This window comes from Schistocerca gregaria, chromosome 2, assembly GCF_023897955.1.
Source record: "Schistocerca gregaria isolate iqSchGreg1 chromosome 2, iqSchGreg1.2, whole genome shotgun sequence".
In the NCBI taxonomy this organism is placed as follows: Eukaryota; Metazoa; Arthropoda; class Insecta; order Orthoptera; family Acrididae; genus Schistocerca; species Schistocerca gregaria.
Window position 1 is genome coordinate 773,419,742 of NC_064921.1, and position 24,504 is coordinate 773,444,245.

The window sequence follows — 24,504 nt, forward strand, 5'->3', positions numbered from 1 at the left end:
TGTACACCTGTCCTTTTTTTTCCCCTAAGGGAAGTCTTTCCGCTCCCGGGATTGGAATGACTCCTTACCCTCTCCCTTAAAACCCACACCCTTTCATTTTTCCCTCTCCTTCCTTCCTTCCTTCCTGACGAAGCAACTGCCAGTTGCGAAAGCTCGTAATTTTGTATGTGTGTTTGTGTGTTTTGTTCATGTGCCTGTCTGCCGGCGCTTTCCCGCTTGGTAAGTCTTGGAATCTTTATTTTTAATATATTTTTCCCATGTGGAAGTTTCTTTCTGTTTTATTTACATCGTCATTAATTTGAACCCAACAATTACGTTTGTTATTGTCTCTGTTACATTTCGAAATCTTCTCTATCGTCTTACTTTCTCTTTTCGTTTGTACAAGAAGTTCCACTTTGTATTCATCTTCCATTTTTCCGTAATCTACCATACATTTTATCCTGCCTAATTATACTCAATAATACGTAATTTACTTCCAAACCATAACCTAAAATTTTCAACGCTTTCAACATAACCGCTGCTATAAAATCCATTGTTCCAAGTTTACAAACATTTCGTGTAAACTCGTGAATACTATTTCACAGCTTCAGTTCCTTTCACCCATTACACAACCATCTCAGTTTTTTTCCAACAACTTTCGTTTTATTTCCATTCCCGTTTTTTCCCACAAAACCGATCATTTTCTAGCAGCTTCCCACAGGTTTACACGTTATTATTTCTTCATCAAACAATTGTTAGCCTCATTATCATAACCTGCCAGTACATAACCAGTCCTTTGAATACATTTACACACATATTCTTCGAGATTTTATTCAAAAATTTTTTTTCGAATTTTAATTTTTCGCAAATTATTTCTTCGAAACTTTTTTCGAAAAAATTTTTTTGTCGAAATTTTCTTGAATTTCTCGAAATTTTCTTGAATTTCCCCACCCTTTAACGTGATCTGGAGACAACATAACTACCCAACCTTTGCACCCATTGTTGTTCACCAACCTAAGTTCAGCACATGATCAACATAGCTCATCTCAAACCAACACTTTTTCGACTTTTTTCACACCTTTATCTCTCCCTATATAAATCTCTCTTTACTTTCACTTTAACCTCATATTACCCTTTCCACCTACCAATACCATGTCAACCTCACAACATCCCTACAATGACCCCATTAAATTTTATTTACATTCCCTCCACAAACATGCCTTCACCCTAGCCAGATTACGCTCCCATATTTTATTTACTCAGGCTTGTCTGACATTTGGCATTACTCCCAAAGGCCTCACACTTAAAGTTCCCATCTCTGGCTGCAATCCTTCTTTCCATCAGTCCTTATACCAGTTCCAAACAGCACAATCCATAGCCCTCACCCGCCTAATCCTTCACCTATACATCGACTCGGCCAATGAACACACCCGTCAACTCCTATCCCAAATCAAAGTCCTCAATCTTTCCTCTCCCGCATCCACACCGGCTGTACATAGCATCCTCCTACAGGCCAACCGCAAATTAGAACAACATGCCACCCTCCACCTCAAAAAACTATCCAATCTCCTGGTTTCCCACCTCCGGAAAGGCAACTCACTCACCCTCCACAACCTTTCCAACAAACCTCAACCCCCTCTCATTGCACACAGACCCAGTCTCTCCCATCTACTCAATCTCCCACTTCCAGCTCCACTCCCCCCAACACCTCAAAATTCTAGTCAACACAATCTGGAACCACAACACCCCAATTCAGTAGTTAACCTTTCCTCCAAACCCCTCTCCCAATCCGAAACCTCTGTCCTATCCAAAGGCCTCACCTTCAGCCCCACTCCCAGGTTCAACCAAACTGCCCTTGTCAAGGATTTACTGTCCTACACTCGTAGTCTCTGCTGGAAATATCACTTTGCCACGAAGAAAAACAATCCTGATCCCACTCCTAATGATCCAACTCCCCAAGACACTATCCAAATTGAACCCTGCCTGCAACAGTTCCGTCCTCCATCACAGCGGGACCCACCTCCTATTCCCCAAAATCACCCTCTCCAAACCTTCCAGGAATTTCTCACTTCCAGCCGTGCCTCTCAATCTTTCTTGAAAAACCTTAATCCTACTCCCAACATCACCACAGCCGAATCCCAGGCTATCCGTGATCTGAAAGCTGACCGATCCATCATCATTCTTCCGGCTGACAAGGGTTCCACGACCTTGGTAGTTGATCGTCGGGAGTATGTGGCTGAGGGACTGCGTCAGCTTTCAGACAACTCTACGTACAAAGTTTGCCGAAGTAATCCCATTCCTGATGTCCAGGCGGAGCTTCAAGGAATCCTCAGAACCTTAGGCCCCCTACAAAACCTTTCACCTGACTCCATCAAACTCCTCACCCCACCGTCACCTCGCACTCCTACCTTCTACCTACTTCCTAAAATTCACAAACCCAAACATCCTGGCCGCCCCATTGTAGCTGGGTACCAAGCCCCCACAGAACGTATCTCTGCCTACGTAGATCAACACCTTCAACCCATTACATGCAGTCTCCCATCCTTCATCAAAGACACCAACCACTTTCTCGAACGCCTGGAATCCGTACCCAGTCTGTTACCCCCAGAAACCATCCTGGTAACCATTGATGCTACTTCCCTATACACAAATATCCCGCACGTCCAGGGCCTCGCTGCAATGGAGCACTTCCTTTCACGCCGATCACCTGCCACCCTACCTAAAACCTCTTTCCTCGTCACCTTAGCCAGCTTCATCCTGACCCACAACTTCTTCACTTTTGAAGGCCAGACATACCAACAATTAAAGGGAACAGCCATGGGTACCAGGATGGCCCCCTCGTATGCCAACCTATTTATGGGTCGCTTAGAGGAAGCCTTCTTGGTTACCCAAGCCTGCCAACCCAAAGTTTGGTACAGATTTATTGATGACATCTTCATGATCTGGACTCACAGTGAAGAACAACTCCAGAATTTCCTCTCCAACCTCAACTCCTTTGGTTCCATCAGATTCACCTGGTCCTACTCCAAATCCCATGCCACTTTCCTAGATGTTGACCTCCATCTGTCCAATGGCCAGCTGCACACATCCGTCCACATCAAACCCACCAACAAGCAACAGTACCTCCATTATGACAGCTGCCACCCATTCCATATCAAACGGTCCCTTCCCTACAGCCTAGGCCTTCGTGGCAAACGAATCTGCTCCAGTCCTGAATCCCTCGACCATTACACCAACAACCTGAAAACAGCTTTCGCATCCCGCAACTACCCTCCCAACCTGGTACAGAAGCAGATAACCAGAGCCACTTCCTCATCCCCTCAAACCCAGAACCTCTCACAGAAGAACCCCAAAAGTGCCCCACTTGTAACAGAATACTTCCCGGGACTGGATCAGACCTTGAATGTGGCTCTCCAGCAGGGATACGACTTCCTAAAATCCTGCCCCGAAATGAGATCCATCCTTCATGAAATCCTCCCCACTCCACCAAGAGTGTCTTTCCGCCGTCCACCTAACCTTCGTAACCTCTTGGTTCATCCCTATGAAATCCCCAAACCACCTCCCCTACCCTCTGGCTCCTACCCTTGCAACCGCCCCCGGTGTAAAACCTGTCCTATGCACCCTCCCACCACCACCTACTCCAGTCCTGTAACCCGGAAGGTGTACACAATCAAAGGGAGAGCCACATGTGAAAGCACCCATGTGATCTACCAACTGACCTGCCTGCACTGTGATGCTTTCTATGTGGGAATGACCAGCAACAAACTGTCCATTCGCATGAATGGACACAGGCAGACAGTGTTTGTTGGTAATGAGGATCACCCTGTGGCTAAACATGCCTTGATGCACGGCCAGCACATCTTGGCACAGTGTTACACCGTCCGAGTCATCTGGATACTTCCCACCAACACCAACCTATCCGAACTCCGGAGATGGGAACTCGCCCTTCAGTATATCCTCTCTTCTCGATATCCGCCAGGCCTCAACCTCCGCTAATTTCAAGTTGTCGCCGCTCATACCACACCTGTCTTTCAACAACTTCTTTGCCTCTGTACTTCCGCCTCGACTGACATCTCTGCCCTTAACTCTTTGCCTTTAAATATGTCTGCTTGTGTCTGTGTATGTGCGGATGGATATGTGTGTGTGTGTGCGAGTGTACACCTGTCCTTTTTTTTCCCCTAAGGGAAGTCTTTCCGCTCCCGGGATTGGAATGACTCCTTACCCTCTCCCTTAAAACCCACACCCTTTCATTTTTCCCTCTCCTTCCTTCCTTCCTTCCTGACGAAGCAACTGCCAGTTGCGAAAGCTCGTAATTTTGTATGTGTGTTTGTGTGTTTTGTTCATGTGCCTGTCTGCCGGCGCTTTCCCGCTTGGTAAGTCTTGGAATCTTTATTTTTAATACAATATCTTGTGAACTACATATGAAGGGCAACAGGCAGATTCCTTATTCCTAGGTTTCCAGAAAGCATGTAACCCAGTGCCCAACTGCAGACTGCTAACGGTCTGAGTATATAGTTTAGGTTTCCAGATACATGAGTGGTTCGAAGAATTCTGAAGTAACAGAACCCACTACATTGTCCTCGAAGGCGACTGTTCATCATAGGCAAAGATATCATCAGGGGTGCCCAGGAAAGTGTGACAGGAATGCTCATGTTCTGTTTATACATAAATGATCAAATGGATAAAGTGAGCAACAATCTGGATCTTTTTGTTAATGAGCTGCAGTGTATGAGAAAGTGTGGTCGTCATCGTGTGACTATAGGATGACTTACATAAAATTTCTATCTTATGTGATGAATGGTTGCTTACTTTATAAGTAGAAAAATATAAGTTACTGTAGATGACTAGCACAAACAATTCTGCAAAAAATCATCTACAACTTACAAGAAATCAGATGGCAGTTACAAGAGTCAAAGAGCATGAAAACAAAGCAGTGATCGAGATGGGAGTGAGACAGGGTTGTGGTGTGCCCCAAAATACAGGGTGTAAATAAAGTCCGGTAACACGTTCAGTTATTTATTGCACAAGAACCAAACATTGTACAGATATCATACATATGTGATTTTGAAGAGAGACCCTGTAAGTTTTTTTTTTCATGTATACTGCCACAGTGTAGTTTGGTAATTTGCCGATAGTCAGCGCTAGTCATAAACATGGCGAGTTCACATACGGGGCGAGCTTTCTGTGTGTTGGAGTTCGATAAAAACAAGTATAATACAGCTGTGCAACCGATGTTTAGAACCAAGTACGGTAAGAAGCCACCAACAAGGAAGACCATTTACCACTGGCACAACAAATTGGTTACGGCAGGTTGCTTGTGCCCAGCAAAGAGAAGTGAATGTGGAGCACATCTAGGAGTCTAAAGAAATCGGTGCATTTTGCATCCCATGAACTTGAAATGGCTCCAATGACAGTGTGGAAAGTCCTGCGGCAGAAGTTGTCTTTGAAACCATTCAAATTGGAGCTAGTGCTCAAGCTCAATGACGATGACAAAGACAAGCATTTTGAGTTTTGTTCGCAGTTGCAACAACTGAATGAGGATGAGGATGGCATTGGTGATCGCTTAATTTTTAGTGACGAAACCACTTTTCACACTAATGGAAAAGTGAACAAGCATAATTGTCAAATCTGGGGTACAAAGCATCCACATGAATGCATTGAATTTGAGCGCAATTCCCCAAAGGTAAATGTTTTTGTGCCTTGTCACGTTGAAAACTGTAAGGGCCATTCTTCTTTGCCGAGAGTACAGTCACTAGATATTCCTACTTGGACATGTTGCAGCAATGGCTGATGACTCAAATGCAATTGGACTCTCAATTCATCTTTCAGCAGGATGGGGCTCCACCCCATTTTCATCGTGAAGTTTGTAGGTACCTGACCACGGAGCTGATGCATCGATGGATCGATCGTGCTACACCACAGAGCATTCCTTTTACAATTTCTGAAGGGGATGAAAATCACCTGAGTCAGGGCGGTCTTCATCTTGATGCAATGGCTTAACGTATAAACTGGGGCTCGACAACTTCACCGCCTAGAACTTCAGAGCTCACAAACAGAAGACAGAACACCACCTCAGGAAACACTCTCAGCAGAAACATTGAGCCCATATGCCACACTGTTGGCAATTAACAGGATGCAGTTGCTGGACCTAGATCACTAATGGAAGCCTACACACTGTATTTTTGTGTTTTACTTTGTAAATAGCTCTTGTTCTGCCACCATGTGAATGAATAAATAAATGAACAAACTGGTCACTACTTACCTTCAGGAGGGTAAGTGCTAATAGACATGTGAAAATAAAAATGATGAGGTTATCCTGACTTTCACAATGGTCAGTATTTCCCTTGGGGAGGAGAGAGGGATAGTGTGGTGAAGCTCAAAAAGAAAAAGCAGACCACTCACACCTGTCTCACATTTATTAGTTTTCTCAATAGAATTTTCCTTTGATAAAAATTAATAAAATTTTAATCCATCAAACACCTCCCTCTCCCTCTCGAAGTGCTGACAGATTCCATCAAGTAGGTATACTTTTAGAAAGAATTTCTGTGTCTTTCCCCCTAGTCTAAGATAATTTGAAAATTTCATAAGCTTGGAAATCTTTCATCTTATCTCTGCCTTTTGAGCTGAAGTCTGCTTTTATACTGGCAGGTACATTTTTCATTTAGTTTTATGTGGTCGACTGTATGACATGACAGTAAACACTGCTGCCCTATACAGCTACTGATGATGAGCAACAGAAAAACCCTTTACCTACCTGATGTGCCGAGGCAGCACCACCTCACCTATTTATCACAGAGAAAAAAGCTAGCTAGTACACGATTCAAACAATACACTTTATTTCACTATCAGCAGTTTTCTACAAAACTGTGGATGCAACTCGGCAACTGCACCTGTGCATTTTGCCTGACAGTCCTGGTGGCAGTGGTGGGGGACTTGGGGGACCGCAGTGGCTTGCCACCAGCAGCAGCTCCGCCTCCCATGCCGTAGGTTGCGCGTCGCCGCTGCCTCTCCAATTCAGACTTTGTCTCGGCCAGTGATGCCCTGAGGTCACGGACTGTGCCCTCTAGGTCCCTCTTCCCTGCCTGTACCATCCAGAACAAAAATTGGTGATTATACTGATTCAACTTAATGACAAAATAAAAAAACCCTAGTAACTTGAAACTTCTTGGCCAATTAAAACTGTATACTGGACCTTTGCCTTTTGAGGGCAAGTGTTCTACTGGCCGAGCTACCAAAGCACGACTCGTGACCTACTTTACTGGAGGAAGTAAAACAGTCAGGACATTTCGCAAGTTGTGCCAGGGTAGCTCAGCCAGCAGAGGCCTTGCTTACAAGAGGCAAAGGTCCCAAGTTCAAGTCTTGGTCTGGTACACAGTTTTAACCTGTCAGGTAGTTTCATATCAGTGCACACACTGCTGCAGAGTGAAAATGTCATTCTTTCATACCATGTCAGTAACAAATACTGTTACTCTGGGCTTACAGGCTGTGTTTTATATTTGAGTACATTCAACAGAAAATGTCCCAAAAAATTAAGTGCAAATTAATGTAATGACATATTACTTGACACAGCAAATTGTAAACCCAGTCACAGAGGGAACTATTTTCGCCCAATCACTATGAACAGCTATGTTCCAGTTCAAAGTACTGTGCACTGTTATCTCTCAGTGGAAGTGCGGACCACTAAAAATGACTTCATGGGCAACCATAATGCCTTGTTATTAATGTCTATAAACTTGTAGCAGTGAGGAGGAGAAAGGTGTGACAGTGCTGGCAGAAGAGGTGATGGGATGCAGGAGTAAAATGTTAAAGTTGAGTAAGTTGGAGATGCACAAATTACAAAAGTAGGGATATGGTGCTTGGTGCTATGAGTGAAATTCATAATAGTTGTCTCAGAGGAGGAGGAGGAGGAGGAGGAGGAGGAGGAGGAGGAGAAAAGTAAATATAATAATTATACCACTAACAATGGTTAAATGTGTCAGTATGGAGAAATTTTTGCAGTATTATGTGCACTGCAGAGATATACACACTTTGCAAGAAGCACAAGCTTTTGTCACATCAGAACTGGATTTCAGAGAAGGTGAGGGAACTCTGAGAAAAAGGCTCTGTCTGAGATTTGCTTTTAAAAGGTACCAGACAAAATTAGTCATCCTGTCCGAATCAAATGACTCAGTTAAAAAAAGGCACACTAAATTGCACTGGAACATAGCTGTGTAGTGCGTGACATTGTATCATTTGTAAGAATACTGCAATGTAGTCTGTTACTATTATGCCTTCCCTCTCTGCTTCTTGGGGATAAACACGATGGGGCTATCAGACGAGTCACCTCTTCATTTTGCTTCACCAAATAATACACAACTTACACTAGTTTTATTATCATATGTGAAATGTGAGATTAAAATGATGACTAGATCATGAACAAACAGAAAATGTTAATTTGATGTAAATTAAATAAAGGTTTTACTAAAGTATGTAAATTATCTTACAGAGAAAAATCTGAAACATATTGTCACAATTAGCATGCAATTATAAATCATCTGTGTGTGTGTGTGTGTGTGTGTGTGTGTGTGTGTGTGTGTGTGTGTGTGTGTGTGGGAGGGGGGGGGGGGGGGCACACTCTCGTGAAGCTTCTAATATATTGTTTCTGAGTAGCTGTCTGGAATATGTTACTTTGAAGGGAATACTTTTGGTTAAGAAGTGGCAGCTGATACAAATAAGTGTAGATGAAACATGCAACATCATTGCCTTTTGAATTGACCAATTTCTCTGTCTAGCAAATGAAACAAAACATAGAAGGAAGTGGGCCTACTCATCTACAGGAGACATAGCTGCACATTCGGACATCATTTCTTTGTCATCATGCCTTGATCTAGAGTTCTCATGATAACACAGTCTACTAAATCCCTGATAGACTTGTTTCATATAACTCTCTTACCTCTTCCATTTTACAAAGAAACTTCTGGAACTGTAAAGCTGTGTTATCCACTTTTATTCATTGATGTTTATGTGTATGCCTTTGCCTATACCTATGCCCCCCCCCCCCCCCCCCAAACTCCTTCCAGCTCCTCTCATAGTGATTTACTTGCTTTTCTGGATTAGAAAATTAGCCTATAACATGCAAAATAATATGCTTACAATCAGTTTAAACTTGATTATCACATGTGACCAACAAACAGTCACTTGATATCTGTCACAACAAGTAAGAAAAAGATGACCACAAATTCTAAAAGAGCTGTAATGTTAGTGAGGAAGGTAGGACAGTAGTCTTGCAGGAGTGAATGGTTGTAGAGGTGTGGTTGTACTAGAAGTAGCAGTTATCATGTTAGTGTAATGACGAATTCTACAGTTATGTATACTATTTTGCACTTCTCTATAGTGAGATTGTCAGACCAACATTACCCAAAGTAATGTACCTTGAATTTTCATTACTTATCTCAAATTTTTCCCTACCTTTGCGTACCATCAACACAGACAATACAAGTGAGGACAGGTTGAAAAACAAGAAGAATATGACTTCTACAGTCTCTGTGAGATGTTTCTTACCCTCAATGCATCCATTTGCACTCTTGCAGCAATAGCAGCTTCTCGAGCCTCACGCAGCTCATCTTCGAGCTTTCGCCTTTCCACATCACCTGTTGCTGGACCCTTACTTGCCGTTGAACCTGCCTCTTTTGTCTTTAACTTCTCCTGGAATACAATTGGAATTATCAGTTTTATACCAATTGTGTGTGTGTGTGTGTGTGTGTGTGTGTGTGTGTGTGTGTGTGTGTGTGTGTGTGTGTGTGTCAGGGATGTACTTGTTAGTTCACAACATGTGTTCTCTGTAAGTACAGGGTGCTAAAAAAGTCAGTATAAATTTGAAAACTGAATGTATCACAGAATAATGTAGATAGAGAGGTACAAATTGACACATGTGCTTGGAATGACATGGGGTTTTATTAGAAGCAAAAAAATACAAAAGTTCAAAAAATGTCCGACAGATGGTGCTTGATCTGATTAGAATAGCAATAATTAGCATTACAAAGTAAGACAAAGCAAAGATGATGTTTCCAATTTGGAAGGTAGGAGACGAGATACTGGCAGAAGTAAAGCTGTGAGGACGGGGCGTGAGTCGTGCTTGGGTAGCTCAGTTGATAGAGCACTTGCCCGCGAAAGGCAAAGGTCTCGAGTTCGAATCTTGGTCTGGCGCACAGTTTTAATCTGCCAGGAAGTTTCATATTGGTGCACACTCCCCTGCAGAGTGAAAATTTCATTAAATGAACAGATGTTTAATTATGTTGGCTGCCAGGGTCTGAAGTGTTCCTTGGCCCATAAATAGATTGCTGTAGTCAGTGGAGTGGTGCAGAATGATGTAGCACTGAGCTGACACAATCAGTGATTACATATATTTAGTTTTTCTATGAAAGTGGAAATAACAGAAGTCTTTTTTCCTATTTGGAGCCAATGGCACAGTTCACAAACACCATAGTGGATCATGATGACGGCCTCACTCACCACTGTTATTACATTAATAGTGGCAACTATTTACTTACACTTACACAAAATAAACTTGTTTCAAAGTTTTACTGATGTCACCTGCATTGTGATCAACCTATTGCCAGTTGTGTGGATGTTATTGGGTACCGCTAGTAGTGTCAGCTGTGTTGATACTTAAGAGTGGAGCAGTCTATTGCCCAGCAAATCTCTGCAACAGTTCTATAGCGAACAGCATGATGAGTTTCCTACACATTAGAAATCAAGTTGAAGCCACAATGGCTTAAGTCTGGGGAGTACAGCACTTCGCAGCCCTGTCGATCAAACAAACCTGTCACATCTCACTCCATATGCATCTGAGCACTGTCCTGAAAAATGATGTGCAGGTGCTGCAGGAATTGTCATCACCACTTTCTCTAAGATGTTCATTTTTGAACCCCTGTGTCCAGCTTAAAAGAAAGAAGAGGCAACACTTACTGCATGTCCCCACCCATAATTTTGCAGGACAAAGCTCAGGCACATATGCAATGCGTTGTTACGGCTTGTTTGATCATTGGGGCTATGGAGTGCTGTTCTCCCCAGACTTGAGTCATTGTCGCTTCAACTTGATTCCTAATAGGCAGGGTCACTTTATGGCATTCGCTTCAGTGTTACAGTTATTCGTTGAACAACACACAGCCTCACACGCACTATCAACACAACTGGTGCAGCAAAGGATATCCTACGATTTCCACATCACTGACAATAAGTTATAGACAATGCTGGTGACTACTGTGAAGGATAGCATAACTTTGAAACATATCTCTATTTTGTACAAGTTGTAAGTAAATAGTTGCCACAATCAAAGTTTCAACCCTTGTATTTTATAATGTTACAAAAGTTACACCATGAAACACAATGCAGCCCATTGAAGCTAATGCAATTACTACTACATATAGTGTTTCCACTAGCTAACACTGACTGCATCCAGAAGAAAGTGAGCACTGAAAATGTGATCCAAACTACTTCAAAGAACTGGCACTTAGTAGCCTGAATATATGGAACGAAGGTCATTTTTTATAGAATAATATCATCTGAAGCTGCATAACATGAGTATCAGTCATAAAAGTTGTAATCATCAGCTCTAAAGATAAAGTTATGTAACTAGGTTTTTGCTTGTCTGGAGTTACATACAGTGGTCTTGCACACATCAGAATCCCCACAGCACATAACAGTAACACAGCACTATGGAGTGCCAAAGCATAAGTGCGCAGCCAACTAATGAAGTGTAGTAGAGTGCGATAATTCATTTTCTGCATCTGAAGGGGAATAATGCAGAAACAATCTATGATGAGTAGGTAAAGCTGCACAGAGATGTGCACCATCTAACGACACTGTAGTTATGTAACACGACAGTGTCCGTTGTGGTCAAACAAGTGTGACTGACAAAACACGAAGTGGAAGATCATATCTCTGTGAAGAATAAGGAATGGCATGGGAAGCTGAGACCCTGATCCTTGAAGAATGGTGTTAACACAATCAAAAAGTGGAAATTGGTAAGGGTAATTTTGAATATGACAAAAAGTTGTTGCCTCCTACGTACTGCAACTGCTACCCCCATTCAAAAAAGCCCACTAAACTGTTGTAGCAGTTGTTACATCTCTGTTAGGTGAATTCAGATGACTTCTTTGGTCACCAAATCACCACTGGTGAGTGCTGGGTTTATCACTATGATTACAAGAGGAAGGAGTAAAACAAGCAGTGGAAAAAGGTAGATTAACCACTGCAGAAAAAAGGTGAAAACCAATGAAATATTAAGTGTAAAGTGGTGACAACAACTCTGTTGAATATCTGGAAGTATGTGTACCATTAACATGGCATAAAACGGATGACATGTATGTGCTTTTATCCATCAAAAATAAAGGGAGAGCATGCTCAGTCACTAACATATCTACATCAATACTCCGCAAAACACCTGATGGTGTGTGGCAGAGGGTACTTTTGGTATGACTAACTGATGCCCCCTTCCCTATTCCACTCATGAAGGTGTGCAAGAAGACTGATTGTCGGTAAGCCTCTGCATTAATTTCTCAGATTTTCTTGTCATGGTCATTTTGTGAGACGAATGTAGGAGGAAGTAATATGCTCCCAACTCTTCGGACGTGCACTCCCAGGATTTCAGAAGTAAACCTTTCTGTGATGCGCAATGCCTCTCTTTTAGCGTCTGCCAATGGAGTTTGTTGAGCATCTCTGCAGTGCTCTCACACTGACTAAATGATCCCATGGTGAAACACGACACTTTTCACTGGATCCTGTCCCCCTTCTGTTGTTTTTTTCTTGGTAAGCGCCCAAGACTGTTGAACAATACTCAATAATTGCACAAGGAAGTGTTTTGTATGTCACCCCTTTTGTGGACATATTAAATTTCCTCAAGATTCTTCCTAAGAATCTCAGTAGGTCATTCACTTTTCCTGCAATTTGTTTTATATGGTCATTCACTTTATGTTACTCTCGATGGTTACTCCAATGAATTTTGGAGTATTTACATGTTCCATTAGGCTGGCTGGTTTAAAAGAGAAGAAAGGGACCAAACTGCGAGGTCATCGGTCCCTTGTTCCCAGTAGAACAATTACCCAAGGGAAAGAAGAAAACAAAGAAGACGTACTGCACAATAACAGGAGAAAGGAAGAACCAGAAGAGTGACAGAAGGACAACAAACACTACAATGGACAAAACAGGACAAAAAACTACAGAGAGACACAAGAAACAGGGAGAAGAGACTAAAAACAAGAAAGCAGATTACCATGGCTGGCTGACCATGAGAATAAGAAAAGAGAAGCCAGCCACTCTGCAACACATTAAAACCTACACCCAAAAAGCCCTAGGTTCGAAGACACAGAGAGAGAAGGGACATGAGCTAAAACTCAGATCAAATGATAAAACCCACCCTCACAAAGAAAACATAAGACTAAAGCTGCTGTTGAGGCATTGTCACTCAACGCCAAAGGTAGTGTGCTGGGAAAGTTAAAAGTCCACTGCAGAGTGGCTAAAAGTGGGCAGCCCAGCAAGAGGTGGATGCCTGTCATTTGGGAGCCACAGAGACACTGTGGCGGATCCTTTCAACAGAGGAGGTAACCATGTGTGAGCCATGTATGGAAAAAGTGAAGCCGACAAAGGACAACTGATTCCCTGTGAGAAGCCCCCAGGGAAGACTTCTGCACATTCGTAGTCTCCTTAATGACATGCAGTTTGATGCGCATACTGTTATGCCACTCCGTCTCCCAAAGCCGAAAAACCTTGTGGTGTAAGACAGAATGCAGGTCAGTTTCAGAGACGTCCAAGTCCAGCAGTGGTTTCTGCATAGCCTGTTTGGCCAGCCTGTCAGAAAGTTCTTTGCCTGGGATTCCAATGTGTCCTGGGGTCCAACAAACACCACTGAACGACTGGACCATTCCAGTACAGAGATGGACTTCTGGATGTTCGCTACCAAAGGATGGTGAGGGTAGCACTGGTCAATAGCTTGTAAGCTGCTCAGGGAGTCAGAACAGAGAAGAAATGACTCACCAGAACAGGAACGGATGTACTGAAGTGCACGAGATATGGCCACAAGCTCTGCAGTGAATACACTGCAGCCAGCAGGCAAGGAATGCTGTTCAGCACGGCCTCTGTGAACAGAGGCGAAGCCAACATTACCATCAGCCATTAAGCCATCAGTGTAAACAACTTCAGAACCCCGGAACACGTCAAGAATCGAGAGGAGGTGACACCAGAGAGCGGCAGGGTTAACGGAGTCCTTAGACCCATGCAAAAGGTCCAGATGAAGCTTCGGCCAAGGTGTACACCATGGAGGTGTACGTGAATGGACCTCAAGTAGAGGTGGCAAAAGGGAGAGCTCCAGTTTGGAGAGAAGGGATCATATGAGAACCACAATTGTGAGCCCTGACCTGGGCCACTGATGCGGGAGGATGAACTGCCGCAGGTGTTAAAAGGAGATGGTAATTCAGATGCTCAGGAGAACTACGAATGCGTGAAACATAACTGGCGAGCAGTTTATGCACACCAAACCTTCAATGGAGGGACTCCAGCCTCCACAAGGACCCTGGTCACCGGACTTGTTCTAAAAGCTCCCGTCGCTAGACAAACGCCACAGTGGTGCACTGGATCAAGTAAACGCAATGCCGAAGGTGCCGCCGAACCGTAAACCAGTCTTCCACAGTCAAGGCGGGATTGAACAAGGGCTCTGTAGAGCTGCAGCAGCCTAGAGCGATCTGCACCCCAGTTGGTGTGGCTCAGACAGTGGAGAGCATTGAGGTGCTGCCAGCACTCCCACTTAAGCTGGCCAAAGTGAGATAGCCAAGTTAATTGGGCATTGAAAACCAGTCCTAAGAATTGATATGTCTCCATTACAGTGAGTGGATTGTCATTAAGATAAAGTTCACGGTCCGGATGAACGGCATGATGCCAACAGAAATACAGATTTCTGCAGAATGCCATTCTTCTGAATATGAGGGGGGGGGGGGGGGGGGGCTATGGGAGGCACCAAAATGGACATGGAAAGTACGGAGCGACAGGAAGTTTTGGATAAAAATCAGGAGCATGCCCTGGAGACCCCACTCATACAATGTGGCAAGGATATGACGTAGCCAGGTAGTGTTGTATGCTTTATGTAAGTCAAAAAAGACAGCAACCAGGTGTTAGCATCTGGAAAAGGCTGTTCGGATGGCAGACTCAAGGGATACAAGATTATCAGTGGTAGAGTGACTCTGGCGGAAGCCACCATGACATGGAGCCAGTAGGCCATGTGACTTCAGGACAAAACCCAACCACTGACACAACATACGTTCCAGCAGCTTACAGAGAATGTTGGTGAGGCTGATGGAGTCGGTAGCTATCCACATCAAGTAGATTTTTACCGAGTTTCGGCACCAGAATGGTGGTGCTCTCCTGCCATTGCGATGAAAACACGCCATCGCACCAGAGTTGGTTGAAGATGACAAGGAGATATCGCCTGTAGTCAGGCGAGAGATGTTTGATCATCTGATTGTAGATCCGATCCGGCACAGGAGCTGTGTTGGGGCAATGTGCAAAGGCGCTGAGGAGCCCCTCCCACTCTGTAAATGGGGCGTTATAGGGTTCACTGTGGTGTGTAGTGAACGAGAGGACTTTCCTTTCCATCCGCCGTTTGGAGGTGCGAAAGGCTGGGGGGGGGGGGGGGGGATAGTTCTCTGACGCAGAGGCTCGAGCATAGTGCTCAGCAAAGTGCTTGGCAATCACGTTTGCATCGGTAGAGAGCACGCCATTGAAGTTAAACCCAGGGACGCCTGTTGGGGTCTGGAACCCAAAAAGACATGTGATCTTGATCCAGACTTGCGAATGTGATGTATGGCACCCAATGGTCGAGATGTACCTCTCCCGACACTCCTGTTTCCATCGTTTTATACACAGGCAAACGCGGGCACAGAGCCGTTTAAAGGCTGTTATGTGCTCTAAAGAAGGGTGCCGCTTTTATCACTGTAGAGCTCGCCGAAGCTCTTTAATTACCTTCTTCGACTTTCGGCGACCACCAAGAAACTGTCTTTCGCTGAGGGGCACCCTAGAGGACAAGCGATCGCGCTTTCCGCCGCAGAAATTATCGTTGTAGCAACCTGCTCAATGACAACATCGATTGCACCATGTGGGGGAGATTCAACGGTGAAAGCAGAGGTGAAGGCTACCCAGTCTGTCTTGTTTAAAGCCCATGGGCATGACGTCAGGGGAGTGACAGGAAGATGGGGAAGTGGTCACTACCACACAGGTCGTCATGTGCTCTCCAGTGGATAGATGGGAGTAGTCCCGGGCTGCAAATTGACAAACCAATGGCCGAGTAACTACCATGAGCTACACTGAAATGTGTGGCAGCCCCAGTATTTGAAAAGCAGAGGTCGAGTTGGAACAGTAAATTTTCAACATCTCTGCCATGGCAGGTAAGCGTGGTGCTACCCGACAAGGAGTTATGGGCGTTAAAATCTCCAAAAAGTAGGAAAGGTTTAGGGAGTTGATCAATCAGTGCAGCCAATAGGTTCAGGGGTACCGCACCATCTGGAGTGAGATATACGTTGTGGGCAGTTATTACCTGCATCGTCCATATCCTGACAGCCACTGCTTCAAGAGGAGTTTGAAGGTGCACAGGTTCACTACATAACGAGTTTGGGACATAAACGCCAACTCCACCTGACGCACTGTTACACTACTGGCCATTAAAATTGCTACACCATGAAAAAATGCAGATGATACACGGGTATTCTTTGGACAAATATATTATACTAGAACTCACATGTGATTACATTTTCACGCAATTTGAGTGCATAGATCCTGAGAAATCAGTACTCAGAACAACCACCACTGGCCATAACAACGGCCTTGATATGCCTGGGCATTGAGTCAAACAGAGCTTGGATGGCGTGTACAGGTACAGCTGCCCATGCAGCTTCAACACGATACCACAATTCATCAAGAGTAGTGACTGCCGTATTGTGACGTGTCAGTTGCTCGGCCACCATTGACCAGACGTTTTCAATTGGTGAGAGATCTGGAGAATGTGCTGGCTAGGGCAGCAGTCAATCATTTTCTGTATCCAGAAAGGCCCGTACAGGACCTGCAACATGCGGTCGTGCATTATCCTGCTGAAATATAGGGTTTCGCAGGAATCGAATGAAGGGTAGAGCCACTGGTCGTAACACAGCTGAAATATAACGTCCACTGTTCAAAGTGCCGTCAATGCGAACAAGAGGTGACCGAGACGTGTGACCAATGGCACCCCATACCATCGCGCCGGGTGATACGCCAGTATACCGATGACGAATACACGCTTCCAATGTGCGTTCACCGCGAAGTCGCCAAACACGGATGCGATCATCGTGATGCTGTAGACAGAACCAGGATCCATCCGAAAAAAAATTACGTTTTGCCATTCGTGCACCCAGGTTCGTCGTTGAGTACATCATCGCAGGCGCTCCTGTCTGTGATGCAGCGTCAAGGGTAACTGCAGTCATGGTCTACGAGCTGATAGTCCATGCTGCTGCAATCGCCGTCGAACTGTTCGTGCAGATGGTTGTCGTCTTGCAAACGTCCCCATCTGTTGACTCAGGGATCGAGACGTGGCTGCACGATTCGTTACAGCCATGCAGATAAGATGCGTGTCATCTCGACTGATAGTGATACGAGGCTGTTGGGATCCAGCAGGGCGTTCGTTATTACCCTCCTGAACCCACTGATTAAATATTCTGCTAACAGCCATTGGATCTCGACCAACGCGAGCAGCAATGTCGCTATACGATAAACCGTAATCGCGATAGGCTACTATCCGACCTTTATCAAAGTCGGAAACGTGATGGTATGCATTTCTCCTTCTTACACGAGGCATCACAACATTTCACCAAGCAACGCCGGTCAACTGCTGTTTGTGTGTGAGAAATCGGTTGGAAACTTTCCTCAAGTCAGCACGTTGTAGGTGTCGCCACCAGCGCCAACCTTGTGTGAATGCTGTGAAAACTAATCATTTGCGTATCACAGCATCTTCTTCCTGTCGATTAAATTTCGCGCCTGTAGCACGTCATCTTCGTGGTGTAGCAATTTTAATGGCCAGTAGTGTATATGCGCTACAATTCTTGTAACATCCCCTGTAGCCGTGAAGGGCAGGGGTCCGCATTGCCGGGAACCAGGTTTCCTGGAGGGCAATGCAGAAAGTGGGTGCAAAGCTTAACAGTTGCTGTAGCTCAGCCAGGTAATGGAAAAAACTGCCGCAAATGCACTGGAGGACGACGTGATTGTGAGACTGGGAAGGCATGAAACACTCAATGAGGCAGTCTACACTTCAGGGTCATCTGCTGCGACAGAGTTATTTCATGAACAGGCTATTGTATCCATTGTGTCTGAGGTTATGGCGAGATCTAGGTCCTCAGTGGACACCAGCATCTTCATCTCTTCCTCAGTCGCAGAGCTTGTAGGTAGCAGTGGTGTGGGTGCCACTGCAATTCCCTTGCTCTTAGGGGTCTTCTTTCTGGATTTCTTTTGCTTATCCTTGGGTTTCTCTGGCTGGGAGGGCTTCACTGATTCAGTCTCCGGGACTGAGAATGATCGTGAAGCCTTACGACCAGCTGCTTTTGGGCACTTCAGCCACTGGCAGTGTTATCTTTCCCACTATCGGAAACCAGGGAAGGGAGTGAACCAAGGGACCCTTCTAGCGAGGGGAGACGAATAAGCCTTACGCTTCTCTGGCTGAGAAGTGGGGACTGGTGTCCCTGATAGTTGGGGGGGGGGGGGGGGGGCAGTGCTCCCGATGTAAGTGGTGCGGAAGCAACAGCCAACATGGAGGGAAGTGCCCCCCCCCCCCCCCCACCATCAAGGGAGCAGGTGTAGTCTTCAGGCTCTGAGAACCGACTGGAACTCGTGGAACTGATGTGGCTACAACTGTCCAACAGGATCTTACTTCCTTGCATTGTACTGAGACTTGGAACACTTAGAGACTGCTGGCGTTTATCACCAGCAAGTGATGACGTGGTACGCTTCATCGCGCGTAATTCGCCCTGGCCCTGATGACACCCACTCCGACCCGAGGCCCTCCCCACGGGCACCACCCAACCGCAGCAAAGGCCACCTGACAGGATGGCCATTGCCGCGAGTCCCGATGCCCCATGGTGACTGGCATCTACCCCTTGGCATACGTGGGGAGTTAATGGTGCAGGCATCAACAGAGAGATACCTGTGAAGTCAAGGGGCTACAACCAACAGGGTACATGGCGGCCCCACTACAATGGATTGGCTGCCGTGCTGGGTATGAGGTGCGAAGAATTCTATGGTCATCGTCGGTGCAGAAAACGACACTGCATAGTGGGTGGAGGAAATCGCACCCAGGAAGGCGTCCTCGCTCAAGAGATGGAGGATGAGCAGGACAGCAATTCCACGAAGAGAAAGTGGGCTAAAGATCTCAATGCACGATGGACACAATGCACCATGTAAAGGCGCCCTTCCCCAATTCGCTCGCTCTTCTTCAAAATTTTGAAAAAATGGAGGTAAAACCCTACAGGGGACCATCATATGGTGTGAGGCTCCTTTTAGTCGCCTCTTACGACAGGCAGGAATACTTCGCTCCTATTCTAAACGCCAGGTACGCAGTGGGTGTTCCGTTAGGAATGACGTGTTCGTTAAGAAAGTCCTCGTGTGTTCTGTCTGCAAGGAAGTCTCGAAGCCAGTCACAAATGTGGACCGAGACCCGGCATGCTAGTATTTTGTTCACTAGATGACATTATAGAAATGTGACGAATGTCTTACTGAAGCCAAGACCCACGGCATTAACCTCCGTGTCTTTGACAATCCGTTCCAGATTTTCTAACTTTAGTTCCTACACTCCTTTTTCCCCTCACAGAATGAACAATAGAGTGTTTTAAATCGAAAAATGGTTCCAGGCATTCCCATTGACCTCACCAGGCGTACTTAGCAGTAATAAACTGTAGAAAATGACAGCAAAATGATGCACGAGACCTGAGAAATTTTGTATTTGTACCACCATTTTCTTCATGTACTCCATGCCTGCAAATTTAGCACAAAATGCTTCTTGATGTAGAGAACAACGAATCTCGTCTGTCGATCATGTAAATTTTGGCTATTTCATTGCCAACTAAATCTTTCAATTCTTTCTGCATGATATTGTAATGTCGTTTCCAAGCAAATTTGCAGTACCCTTCGCTTATTAGACTACATAATATATGTTGACAATTCTCATCCGTCTCTCCTGTCATTCACATTCATTTTTAAGGGCTTTTGACGACAGATCGCTAGCTGCCTTTCCTGTGCAAACAGGCACTGGACCTGTGAACGTCCTCCATACCACATAGAAATAACGAAGGGTAAACAGCGCTGACACCACGATTCTGCTGAACTTGAAGAGAGTTTCAACGATCGAAAAACGCCGCACCGAAATCCTAAATGAAATGTCGCGCTGTGCCGGGCGCTTCAGAGAAGGACCTCAGCGAAATCCTACGTTGGGATTAGAATTTATATTATAGCATAGACTAGGCGCCAGTGGTGGCGGCGTTTTTATTGCATAACAGCTCTATAGTATGTATCTAGTGAGGTTACTACATATTCGGAATTTCAAATTATGGGGTGAAGTTGAATATCTAAAGGAGACAAAATATGGTAATCGGATGCATACAACTTACTGTATGTCAAATAACTTATAATTTCTACTCAGTACTTTGTGCTAGGAATCTTCGCGCCAGGATGTTCGACCGGTTCCTTTCTGCAGCTGTGGAACTGCAGGTCGAGGGAGTGACAGAGAAAAGATTGATCACATTTCTTTGGCACGTTTCTATGATGATTCACAACCATTTTGAATGCAGAAGAGGGACGAAACCGCCGTCGCATCAAGGAATCGGCAAAATTGCCTGTGGACTAAGTGAGATGACTGTTAGATTTCTACGAGGGAAGGGTCACAACTAGTAGTAGTCGCTTACGGCGCCAAGCAGAGAGAGGCGCCAGGAGCACACAGGTGCCAGAAATCTATACGGCGTATATCACCAATAGTGGTGAAAACTGAAAAGACTCAAAAATGTACGAGGGAAAGAGACAGCGGCGCCAAATGAAAAGTCGTTTGTGTGGAGAAATGTTACTGAACCGGCCCTGATTGCATTGGAGTCGCAGACAATCATTGCTATTAATTCATGAGAACTGTGTAATGAATAAAGATCCTGTGCTCAGATTTCAGGAGAGGGAAGTGCCACCTCTTGTCCCCTGTTAAGGATGCTCTACACAAGTGCATTTATTCTTCAAACAACTCCGTTTAAATGAGAGTTCTTTAAACGCAACAGATCAGGTACAATAGGGCCATCAGTGCACCCACCACACAAACGTAAAGTACCGGCGCACACAGGTGACTCTGATGTGTATACATATGTAGGCATCATGTAACATAACATACGAGAAAACACTAACGACGGGAACATCTTATGAAACAGAAGGGTACAGGTCTAACCAAGTAAATTTGCTACTCTCTCTACTACAGCAACTGAGACTCCAAGAATCACAATGCACTTCTTGTTAACAACTGGATTGGATGTTTGAGCAGCAAACATGTATGAACCCTAATATTTGCCTAAGCGGGCAGTGAAAATATCTACGACACGCAGAGTATTACCATTACAGTATCACAGTGGTTTCATGATGATTCGATAATATGATCCATAGCTCACATAAAAATTGTGTTATCGAATTTTTAAAATTATTCTCTGTGTGTAAAGTGTCCTACGTTATTTTCACACACCACTGTAATTCCAGCATTATCGTTAAACACTACATGTACAGTCCTGTCATTATGCATAACTGGAAAATCAGGTGAAAGGGAAGATAAACCAAGAGCACTCACCTTAAACGATCACCAAGAATTCCTCCACAAACCACAATTGTGCTGCCTATACACGAAATGAGATGGAAGGAATACCAGGGTTTACTGTGCTGTTGACTACGCGGTTGTAAGAGATGGTCCACAAGTTCAGAAAGAAACTAAATTAGGAAAGAAAATCGACCTCGTTCTTTTCAAGAGGTATTCAAATTAATAAATTTATGGAAATCACGAAATACTTTAATATGGACACGGATTCGAAACCCGCTCCTCTCGTATGTGAGTCCATAGACGCCTTGTAGCCGAACGAACAAGGATTCAAGTCTCACAAGGAGAGAGGTGCCACCGACTTGTTGAAACTACACTATGTGATCAAAAGTTTTCGGTCACCCGCAAAAACATACATTTTTCATATTAGGTGCGTTGTGCTGCCACCTACTGCCAGGTACTTCATATCAGCGCAGTCATCAGTCATCGTGAGAAAGCAAAATGAGCTGCTCCGCGGAACTCACGGACTTCGAACGTGGTCAGGTGACTGGGCGTAACTTGTGCCACAGTCTGTACGCATTTCCGCACTTCTACACATCTCTAGGTCCACTGTTTCCCATGTGATACTGAAGTGTTAGCGTGAAGGGACACGTTCAGCACAAAAGCATACAGGCCGACCTCGTCTGTTGACTGACAGAAACCGCCGACAGTTGAAGAGAGTCGTAATGTGTAATAGGCAGACATCTATCCAGACCATCATACAGGAATTACAAACTGCATCAGGATCCACTGCAAATACTATGACAGTTAGGCGGGAGTTGAGAAAACTTGGATTTCATGGTCGAGCGGCTGCTCAAAGTCACACATCACGCTGGTAAATGCCAAACGACGCCTCGCTTGGTGTAAGGAGCGTAAACATTGGACGATTGAACAGTGGAAAAACGTTGTGTGAAGTAACGAATCACGGTACACAATGTGGCGATCAGATGGCAATGTGTAGGTATGGCGAATGCCCGGTGAACATCATCTGCCAGCGTGTGTAGTGCCAACAGCAAACCTAAATCCTATAGAACACCTTTGGGATGTTTTGGAATGCCGATTTCATGCCAGGCCTCACAGACCGACAGCTATACTTCTCCTCAGCACACGACTGAACGTATGCTTGCGACAGTGGAAGCTCTCATCAAGGCTAAGGGTGGACCAACACCATACTGAATTCCAGCATTGCCGATAGAGGTTGCCATGAACTTGTTAAGTAATTTTCAGCCAGGTGTCCGGATACTTTTGATCACATAGTGTACCTATGCAGTGACGTACGTTAAGGTCCCAGGAATCAGACACTGCAGCCATTCACCCTGGTCGGCACTGATTTGCGAGTAATCGACGGAAAAACGGTGTTTTATATGATATTCAACAGCGCTAAAGAAAGTCACATTATGAAGGCTGGTTGTGTGGCGCTAAATAGCTTCACATGCAGGAGGTTGTGGGTTCAAAGCTCATCAACTGCAGCAAGGTCTTTTATTTTTATATCTTTATCGAAATTACCTCGATCATTATTTTTATTCAATTAATTGGTTTGAATGTAATTGATCACTTTTCATTTGTTTCATTGTTTATATCATTCTTTTCCCAATCGGAATTTTTGTGAACATGAATTTAATTATACTTATCTATTATAATATTCAATTATTCCAAAATTTCGATTAGTGATATGAATATCGATGCAACCTCTTTGATGCAACGATCTGAAATTACATTCTCGTACGCTAAACCCAATGCATCAAGTGATTACGAAATAAATCTACAAAATACTCACAAAAAATTATTTATTTTCCCGTAATGCTTGCTTGAAACTGAACTTCATCAATCTGAAAGAGAAAAAAAAGGTCTGAACAACTCCGAAAATTCTGCTGGATATCAACAAAAATAACAAAAAATGCCACTATCACACCCCTCAAAGTGGAAAAACAAGGAATAAACTTTTTTTTAAAAAAAGTATTATTCATCTTTGACGTCATCCACTACACTTCGTTAGCTTACAAAATTTCACATCGAATAATGTCAACAAATTTATTGCATTACTTCTGTGGTTTCCGTTAGCTATATTTACCGTCATAGCCCTACTGATCAAAATGTATTTTGACAAATCTGTCGGATTTGTTAGGTAAAGTGCAGCCCAAGGCAAACATATGACTACGTCAACGTCGACAATCTCCGGAAACCACACTCAAATTGACCGGTGAATCCACTTTTAACAGCCTAGGACTTGAACTAACACAGTCCTTTTCTATACAGTTAGTCACATTTTTGTGCGGCAATACTAAATGAACTGCTGAATTTCTAGCTATATGATCGCATGTGGAGCTGTCCTACAAACCACATAATTGAGATGCTCCCGAATCCTGGCAAGGACAACTTTTCGACCTCAAAATCTCAAAATTTAACACTTTTCTCTTCTAGGGCAGAGAAATTTTATTTTCGTTTTCCGACTAATCCATTCGAGCTACAGAATATGTACAGATGTAGTACACACACACACACACACACACACACACACACACACACACACACACACGCTCGTGTTCTTGAGAGTCTACTGCAATAGTTCTGCATAACAAAAATGAATGAAGAATTCGCAAGCTATCAGGGGTTTTTTGATCCAGAGATAAAACGATACGCTATAGTTGTGATTACGTTGCGCAGCAGGAGGA

The 24,504-nt window shown here is 44.3% G+C and overlaps 1 protein-coding gene across 1 annotated transcript in view; it reads right to left on the reverse strand.

Moving 5' to 3' along the window:
• The window catches only part of LOC126335007 (centrosomal protein of 162 kDa-like), a 214,895-nt gene that overhangs the window by 50,019 nt on the left and 140,372 nt on the right, over positions 1-24,504 (reverse strand). Inside the window, exons 7-8 of the mRNA XM_049997837.1 lie at positions 9,520-9,663; positions 6,870-7,061 (exon numbers count right to left, since the gene is read on the reverse strand). Of these exons, the coding sequence (XP_049853794.1) occupies positions 6,870-7,061; positions 9,520-9,663 (336 nt within the window). The remainder of the gene's footprint in view (positions 1-6,869; positions 7,062-9,519; positions 9,664-24,504) is intronic.